Raw genomic sequence first — 10000 nt, 5'->3', positions numbered from 1 at the left:
CCCTTGGAAATTACGAATTTTTGAAATTTTAAGTAGGCAGCTCTGACGTAGGCACGGCACACGCGTTGGGAAGGGATTTGTTCCGAGGGTAAATGCCAGGGACCTAGTGGCTACATGGCAAGTTCTAAATTTAGGCGCTTGGCAGCTGCTCAAATAAATTTAGATACTCCATTTATCCTTCGGATAAAATTAGAAAGAAGTTTTAAAAGCTTAAAAGAACGTTTATAAATTACACAGGAGAGAGAGAGAGAGAGAGAGAGAGAGAGAGTGAGAGAGAAAGAGAGAGAGAGTGACAGAGAGAGAAAGAGAGAGGGACAGACGGGGACAGATAAAGACACAGAGAGAGGGAGAGAGAGAGAGAGAGCGAGAAAGCGAGAAAGAAAGAAAAAAAAAAAAGAAAGAGGGAGAGAGAGAGAGAGAGAGAGAGAGAGAGAGGGAGAGAGAGAGAGACAGACAGAAGAGAGAGAGAGAGAGAGAGAGAGAGAGAGAGAGAGAGAGAGAGAGAGAGAGAGAGAGCAGGCGTTGGAAAGTTGGAAACCGATACATTTATTTCCAATGTTGGTGTATTGGGTTGGCGCAAACAAATGGAAGGTAATCAGAAGGTCTGAGGTTCGATCTCCAGCCGAGGTCGACTGATTTTTTGGGACGATTTTTTGTTCTTGTATTTTTCTTTCTTGCCTTGTCTGGCACCTTTCATGCACACTTGTTCAGGTGTTTATCTTATAGCTGTGCCTGCTCCCTAGTTTCGTAATATTTATGCGGCTATGTGATCTTGTGGTATGACACTCGCTTTCGGATCGGAAGGTCCTGGATTCGAGCCTCGCTCAGCGTAATGTTGACTCCTTGGAAACAAGCTCTTTACTCACATTCTCTCACCGTACTCAGGTGTAAAATGAGTACCTGGCGTTGTCTGCCGGAAAATTTTTTTTAATCAATATCGCCTTACAGGCGTCATGTCTCGTATTACAAATTACGATCCTTGATCAAATAAGTGGAAGTTTTTCTTTTTCGCTGAATGAAATGTGGATGACTGATAATTGTGATCCACAGATTGGTGTGTTAATTTGAATAGAGTGAGGTTTGTAACAGTCTGTGTAACAAATTGACTATAGATAGTATGCAGATGACGTCACTCAGGCCTTTGTTATTGTTTTTGCCATCCGCGTTTGTGAGTTGTTCTCACTAAACTGTATTAACCAGACTATAAAAGTTCATGGTTACACAGAGTTTGTGTGTTGGTCCGTTCTACTTCCGGATGGCAATGTTGTGAACTCCTTGGCCAAGCGCATTCTATCTATATTTAATTTACATACATACGAGTTATCACATGTCAGGTGGGGCACACCTGTTGTTACGGCTTGCAATACCTTCAAATCGTCAGAGGTCAACAAGGCAAAGTTAACTCACTCAACCTTAACACCGACTATATCCGTTGTTTACCCGGGTTACTTTTACCCCATACCTATTTATTACATTTTTCTGAGACAAATTATAGGCGTATCTAGTATTAAAAATAACGTTTTTTTTTTTTGTTTTTACATGTTAATGGAAGTTGAATAAAACTATCTATGTACATGCTCATATTTAATACATTTTTTTTCCAATTTTGAAAAGTAGCAAAAATCTGTAGGATTGAGTGAGTTAAGGTATCCTAATTCCTACTACCTGGACAATATAGCAAAGCAAGCAATATCTGGGTGACAGGTGGCGGTAAGATCATACTATGTATCAACCTGAATGATTCTGACAGATTTTGAATTCAGTATATCATGACACAAATATGAACTAAAGGTTTATAGGTTGGGTCATTCAACAATGTTGAAGAACCAGTTTTTTTTTACTCTAAAACATTATAAATAACAGATTCGTGGAGCATTACGGATCATAAACAGATTCTACAGATATGATGAAAATAGTATCAAACTTATTTCTAAAGTGTATAAGTATTTTGGTGATATGCGTTTATACTCACAACATCCGCCAGTCGAATATATCGTACAAAACACACAAACAATGCGTCACACTGAACGTTTATGATCTGATTGATATAATTCAGTGAGAACTAATCACAAAAATGGCTGTTTAAAAAGCAATAACAAAGAGCTGAGTGACGTCAAGTTCTTTCCTTCTAAACGAAGTGGTAATAAGAACAACTCCTTATTCAAACAATGGGTGCACAATTTAAGCGGTTATGATCCTGAAAAATGGCCTTTACCTTAACTTTATTTGGATAAATTATACGATTTGTTTCAGGCGATATAATATACCTTATCATGTTCTTGTTCTCTGAGAAGAATAAATATTCAAACAGGAAGAGGTCGATTCCAAGTGAGAAGAGAACGCAGAGAACCATCAAGGCGCCATCTAAGCTCCACGCTTCAATTCTTGCCGGACCAAGCAAGCTTCATGAATAATAAATAATCACAAAATGACTTGGCATGACCGATACGTTGAACTCATTTTGTAAAGTCTAGTTGGGCGTAATGACCCGTGCCCGTGCATAATTTAAGTTGTAACACTTGTCACTACTTCAATGGGAATGCATTTCAAAACAACGTATTGCATTGAGGACGGCTACGGAATCATTTCATTTGTGACCCATCGTCTCAAAACGGTATTATGTCGGAACGAACTATATATGCTTAAAAGCCGAATTAAATGTCAACCTGGTCAAAAATATAAATAGTAGGCATTATCACCCTAAAATATGGTATCCATTCTCCTCAATAAAACATACAAACTCAACACAAGTCTGATATTTCTGGCTATAAATTCAATTTTCAACATCTTAACCAACCCGACTTAATAGTAAATAGAAAAATAAAACAAAGTAATCCCTCAAATTACGTCTCCTCAACTGAGGATCGATCTGAAGAACAAAATAAGTACCTACGTACGTTCATACATTCTTACAGTAAAATCTAGCATGGTACCACCAAGTCAATTTGACAATTATAACTGTTATAAATATTATTATCTTTTTAATTTTGAGAGATGATATTTCTTTAAGGTTTAGGGGAATGGGGAGGGGGTGGGGGTGATTATCTTATTGCTCAAGAATCTGCACCACAATAATTTCTCAACGATTTTTTAAAAAATCAATCCTAAAGGAATCTCTATGCAAAATGTGTAGTCAAGAACATACTGTCAAAGTGCCTATCGCCGCCTCTAAACTGCGTGCCTATTAATTTCAGGTCTGTGTTTTGAGTCCGAGACTAAACCTCTACACCACAGGGACACTCTGCTATGGTATATGAGGACACTTTAATAATACTATTATGATTTATATCTCGTAGGTATATTTGATAATGTATAAACCTTTAATGGTTTATACGGTATTTTCTAGGCTTTGAACGATCGGTGGTTCCTTTTGATGTAGGCTATACTCGTCTTGAGGGTTGAATAGTGTTATTTTAGTGTTCGATGTATGTGGTCTGAATAGGCCTGGGTGTTTGTGACGTAACATAATGGGGCATGGGATAACATTAAAAGGCCAATGGTTCAAATGATATACACACATACACACACACACACACACACACAAACATAGAGAGAGAGTGTGTGTGTGTGGGGGGGGTGGAGAGAGAGATAAGAGTGAGTAGAGGATCAGATAGAAAGAGAGAAAGATTACACAGACAGATGAAGTTAAGAGGAGAGAATTTGAGGTGAAGTGGAATAATCAATGTGGTGTATGTTTTTGTTTTTAAGGTTTTTACGGCGCTTGCAACACATTAAGGTCATATTAGCGCCAGTAAAAAGGAAAAAAATGGGATAGTAGAAAGTTCTAGGATTACAATTAAAGCACCTAAGAAAAGGTAAGACAAAGGGGAATTGGTTCAAATAGGAAACAGATAAAGATCCAAGAGCACAATATCAAACTATCAAAGTAATTAGTTTGAGAAAACTAAAAGTCTCATCCATACACAAGAATAAGTACTAAGAGGAATACACTCAAATGTTTTGCAAATATATATAATATAAAGAAAACATAATACAGTGCATAACAGAGAGATGATTTGCATGGGAAAAAATATCTCCCAAAACTATAACTATACATTTGACTGTGCCCCTCTCAGCCACGGCAGCTTGCCAGGACCAGGACGAAACAAAGTAATCTCATTCCAAGACAAAGACAGAAAGCAAGTTGGAAAACAGATAGATATATTGTGGCATAGTTGAGTCCTTGGAAAAGGGTCTTTACTCACATTCTCTCACCGTACTCGGGTGTAAAATGAGTACCTGGCCGTTCTCTGTCAGAAATTCTTTTTTGTAATATAGCTTAACAGGCGTCATGTTTCGTTTTACACGTTACGTGTTGCTGTTGGTCGGGGACTCATTGTAAAGCGCTTTGAGCACATTTAGTGGATATTGCGCTATATAAAAGCTCAATTTTAATTCCACAAGGCATGTATCCAGTTCTCCGGAAGAGTGGTTTTACACTTCCAATGGGATTGGAACCAGTTTTTTGGACATCACACTATTATTGTTCCATATTGAAGGTAAAAGAAAAGACAGCAAGAAGGCCCATTAACTCTTTCCTTACCATTTTAGGAGTTTTCTCGAAATGTCTTACTAACCCAAGACGAAAAAATGTTAAACTCAAAAGCAATGAGACCTTTTCCAGAGAATTACGTGCCTCATAAAGCACTATTAAATGGTCACAGCTATAACAAAGATTTGTCTTCAAAGTTTGAAATGTACATTACAATAAATCTGAAATATTGAATCGTCACCAATGTGACGATTTTCTTATAGATAGAATGCGCTTGGCCAAGGAGTTCACAACATTGCCATCCGGAAGTATAACGGACCAACACACAAACTCTGTGTAACCATGAACTTTTATAGTCTGGTTAATACAGTTTAGTGATAACAACTCACAAACGCGGATGGCAAAAACAACAACAAAGGTCAGAGTCACGTCATCTTCGAACTATCTATAGTTGGTAAGGAGGGGTTAAGGAATGTTTTAGAAAGATAAGAAATCTTACAACATCTCTAATGTTTTGCTAATGTTTTAGTGTCTGGTCACTGAAGGACAAGGTCCAGTGTGTTGCCGACCGTCAGTTTTTCATGCTCTACATGACATGTTATGGAGAGAAACATACCGTAACCCTGCTTGTCCGCTATCCTTCTACTTTTATTTTATTACCAGTGTGCTGTTATCAATGTTCCTGTTGTCATAAAAATGATGAATTGATTATGATAATAATAATAATAATAATAATAATAATAATAATAATAATAATAATAATAATAATAACAATAATAATAACAATAATAATAATAATAATAATAATAATAATAATAATAATAATAATAATAATAATAACAATAATAATAATAATAATAATAATAATAATAATAATAAATAATAATAATAATAATAATAATCACAATACTGTTTTCCATAACAATGTTAAATATAGCCCATGATTGAGATCATATAACAGACTTTATTATATTATGTACACGTAGGTGTGGGGTTGGGGGGGGGGGGGGCATCTTCATCTTACGATATACATAAAAAGAAGTTGACGTCACTCGCGTCTTTCTTATTGTTTTTTTTTTTTTTTTTGCCATCCGCGTTTATGAGCAATTTTCACTAAACTGTGTTAACGAGACTATAAAAGTTCATGGTTACACATAGTTTTGTGTGTTGGTTCGTTATTCTTCCGGATGGCAATGTTGTGAGATTCTTAGCCAAGCGCATACTATCTATATTATAAATTTGAAGTTTTCTGGCCAAAATGAAATAAAATAATGTTCTGTCAGATTACGATAAAGAGCGTAAAAGAAGCCATTGACATTCAAAGTCACATCACTAAAAATCTCAGATGCTTCATTTGGATTCGAACCCACAATCCGCGGGAGATCGCGAATCTTTATTAATTTGTTTTAAAAGGCGAGTGAGTGTCTTACCACCAGGCCACTAACTCGCCCTCGATTCCGCTTCATTCATTTCCTCTTTGAAAACAAAAACATCGATAAATAGGATTATCGGATATCGGATATCGATAGTCCAATCGGGGTCGAGACAATATACTGTGTGGTGGGTGGGTTGGTCCAGGCTGACGGCAGCCTTAAGGTTAACACCAAAACAGAGGCAACATTACACAGGGAATAGTTTTTTGGGGGGCATTTTTGTTGATGTTGTTGTTGTTTTTTGTTGTTGTTTTTGTGTGTGGGTTTTTGTTGTTGTTTTTGGTGGGTTTTTGTTGTTGTTGGTTTATATGTAACTGAAAAACCACCCATGCTTACATCTGACTGCTTCCCTCACGGCACCAGGTTTCAGCTAGAGCCTGAGCAATATTTTGAAGAATTTAGAGACAAGAAAACCAAAAAATTTCTGAACCATGCACGAAATGTTTACGCCCCCCCCCCCCCCCCCAGTCCCCAACAAAACAAAACAATTCTATTCTTTGAGCACACGACAGAACTTATAATGTTATCCAGTTCGTTTACAAAAATGGGCACACATAGACAATAGAATAATACACATAAGACAAAACTACACAGAAAGCACGGAACACACAACACCCTGGGTAAACATAATACGAATCTTCTTGTAGAATAGTTGGCAAGTGGCAATCAAGGGTCGTAAACAATTCAAAGTTGGCTTGCTTTCCTTTGTCTATTCTCTCTTTTCTGTTATCTTTCTCAGATTGACTCTCTCTCTCTCTCTCTCTCTCTCTCTCTTTCTCCCTCCATCTCTCTCTCCTTTTTCTTTCTCTTTTAATTGACACACTCTCTTACATTCTTTCTCTCTATCTCATTTACAACTTTTAAATTTATTCCACTAAAACCTCCCTTTCTCTACCTCTCTCTCTATATATATACAGATACATCTCTCTCTCTCTCTCTCTCTCTCTCTCTCTCTCTCTCTCATCTCTATCCAACCCCCCCAACCCCCCCCCCACCCTGCCTCCCCGCTATTTTCCAACTCCCACCGATTCAAATTATTAACAATATTACCGTCTTTCTATATATATTTCCCATTCAAAAGGTACAATCTACAACAACTTTCGATTAAAGCATGATCAATCATTACACTTCAGTGATCAGAAAAAATAGTGAAGTGGTAAGAAACTGTTTTTCATTATTCAAGCGGAACGTTTTTTTTTCTTCTATCTAACTCATATCTTACCACAAAATAAGTGGGCGATAATACTGTATTTAGAAAAAGCAAACAATCAAGAAGGTATTTAAAAATGGAATTCTGGTTTCTAAAAGGTGAACAAAATAATAATGTTATATTATGTATGTGGGCGTTTGAGAGTGGGGATATGGGGGGGGGGGGGGGGGGGGGAATTAGTCGGGATATTAAAATTGGAATGTTCAATTACAGAAGGAAGAATGTGTGCGTGCATTATTGAGTTTGTGGAAAGCTGACGTAAACAGGAGGAGAAAGAGCAGAGCAGAGAGAGATATATAAATTGTCAAGAAAATGCACATAAAAGGGGAGAAGGAGAAAGGGCAAGGTGGAGTGAAAAAGAGAGAAAGAGAAGGGGAGAAAGAAAGAGAAGGAGAAAGACAGAGAGAGAGAGAGAGAGAAAGAGAGAGAGAGAGAGAAAGAGAGAGAGAGAGAGAAAGAGAGAGAGAGAGAGAGAGAGAGAGAGAGAGCGATGAAGAGAAGGGGTAAGAAAACAAGTCGGAATAAATAATTGTTAAAAGGCAACATTGATAGTTTGGCCAATACATAAAAAATAATAATATTAATAATAATCCCCCGTGTGGTGTCCGGGGTCCCTCAACTGAGAGGGTCAAGAATAGCCCAACGCCAAGCCAGCGTGTCGTAAAAGGCGACTAATGGTGTGTGATTCCCCCATCTTTGAGTCACCTGGTCCTCCAGGTTGGGGGTTGGCAAAGGGTTAACACCCCTTTCCGTTAAACTCAAACCGTTACAGAAACACAGACAGACAAACCAAATCCTTTTTTTAGCTTGGGCGACCGAAGAGTTTCTGGAATTACAGAATTTATGAAGGACAACAGACAAAGCCGAAAGGACTCTGCTGACCCGATGACGTCTTCGCCAAACAAGCAGCTTCGAATTGCGTCGTGGAACGTTCGCACCATGTATGAAGCAGGAAAAAGCTCTCAAGTTGTGACTGAGATGAGAAGATACAGGCTGCATATACTTGGAGTAAGCGAAACCCACTGGATACAATCCGGACAGAAACACCTCAAGTCTGGGGAGAAGATTTTATATTCAGGGAGAGGGGACGGGATTCATACACAGGGAGTAGGAATAATTCTAAGCAAGTTTGCCCAGAAGTCACTGAGAGGATGGGAACAATGCGGAGAAAGGATCATCATGGCGTCCTTTACAACACGGAGTAAGAAGATCAGCATGAACATTGTACAGATCTATGCCCCAACAAATGATGCAACAGATGAGGACAAAGATACATTTTATGGTCTGCTACAACAAGTCATTGACAAGTTGCCAAGGAAAGACATCAACATATTGATGGGAGATGCTAATGCAAAAGTGGGTCAGGATAACGTAGGCTATGAAGGTATCATGGGACGTCATGGCATGGGAGAAATGAATGATAATGGTGAGAGATTTGCAAATTTCTGTGCATTCAACAGTTTGGTGATTGGAGGATCAGTGTTCCCCCATAAGAGGATCCACAAAGCAACTTGGGTCTCACCAGATGGTGTGACAGAGAATCAGATTGATCATTTTTGTATCTCTCTAAGATTCAGACGTTCATTGGAAGATGTGACAGTACGGAGAGGGGCAGATGTTGGATCAGACCATCACCTGCTATTGGCAAAGCTTAAGCTCCGACTCAGAAAACACGGGGCCAGATCACATACAAGAAGAAAATTCGAGGTGAATGCACTTGATGGGGAAAAGAATGAGGAATTCAAACTACAATTGAGTAATAGATTCCAACCTCTTACTGAGCTCGAGGAGGACATAGATGTAGAGTCACATTGGGCAAAGATCAAGGAAGCCTACATAACAACTTGCCACGAGGTGTTGGGGGTAAAGAAATCGGAACATAAAGAATGGATAAGTCCAACCACCTTGGACCTTATTGAAAAGAGGAGAACAAGGAAGGAACAAGTGAATGCAAGCCGAACAAGGGCTTCAAGACTGGATGCACAAGAGCAGTATCGAGCCATAGCTAAGGAAGTCAAAAGATCTGTGAAGAAAGACAAGGAAGCATTCATGAACAGACTTGCAGAGAAAGCAGAAGCAGCAGCGACTGGAGGACACATGAGGATCCTTTATCAAACTACCAAGACACTTGCTGGAAAATATGGGAAACCAGAGGTACCAGTCAAAGACAAAGATGGGAAAACTATTTTTGGAAAAGAGGCTCAATCTGAACGATGGAGGGAACATTTCAACTGCCTTCTGAACAGACCACCACCAGACAACCAGCCAGAAATTTTGCCTGCAAGGAATGAGCTACCAATTAGCTGTGATCCACCATCGATAGCAGAGATTGTGGGTGCCATTAACAAGATGAAAAGGGGGAAAGCTGCTGGACCAGACCAGATTCCACCGGAGGCTCTAAAAGTTGATGCGGAAAGAAATGCTGAGGCCCTGCACCCACTATTTGAGAGAATCTGGAATGACGGGATATTCCCAAAGGATTGGAAGGAAGGACATCTTATCAAGCTTCCAAAGAAAGGGGACCTCAGTAATTGTAATAATTATCGAGGCATCACTCTTCTTTCTATCCCAGGAAAGGTTTTCAACCGTATTATTTTAGAGAGAATTAAGAATGCAACAGATGCTAAACTGCGGGACGAACAGGCAGGTTTTCGGAAAAACCGTTCAACCACCGACCAGATTGCCTCTCTGCGAGTCATAGTGGAACAGTCTATAGAATGGAACTCTCCTCTTATTGTCAACTTTCTGGATTACGAGAAGGCTTTCGACAGTATTGACAGAGCAACATTGTGGAAAATTCTGGCACATTATGGACTCCCTGAAAAGATAGTAAACCTCATTAAGGAAATGTATGAAGGATCAAGT

The 10000-nt window shown here is 38.8% G+C and overlaps 1 protein-coding gene across 7 annotated transcripts in view; it reads right to left on the bottom strand.

Moving 5' to 3' along the window:
* Positions 1–10000, bottom strand: part of LOC144979977 (uncharacterized) — a 193326-nt gene that overhangs the window by 10439 nt on the left and 172887 nt on the right. For 6 of the 7 annotated variants that reach the window (XM_078927362.1, XM_078927363.1, XM_078927364.1 and 3 more), the window contains one exon: positions 5109–5174. The exons of the other annotated variant lie outside the window; for it this stretch is intronic. In XM_078927362.1, coding sequence (XP_078783488.1) covers positions 5149–5174 — 26 coding nt within the window. In that variant the 3' untranslated portion in view covers positions 5109–5148. The remainder of the gene's footprint in view (positions 1–5108; positions 5175–10000) is intronic. 7 annotated transcript variants of the gene reach the window in all.

Source organism: Berghia stephanieae, chromosome 9 (genome assembly GCF_034508935.2).
Source record: "Berghia stephanieae isolate SIO BIC M18660-M18661 chromosome 9, UCSD_Bste_1.3, whole genome shotgun sequence".
Lineage (NCBI taxonomy): Eukaryota > Metazoa > Mollusca > Gastropoda > Nudibranchia > Aeolidiidae > Berghia > Berghia stephanieae.
This window is presented reverse-complemented; position numbering and strand designations above follow the sequence as displayed.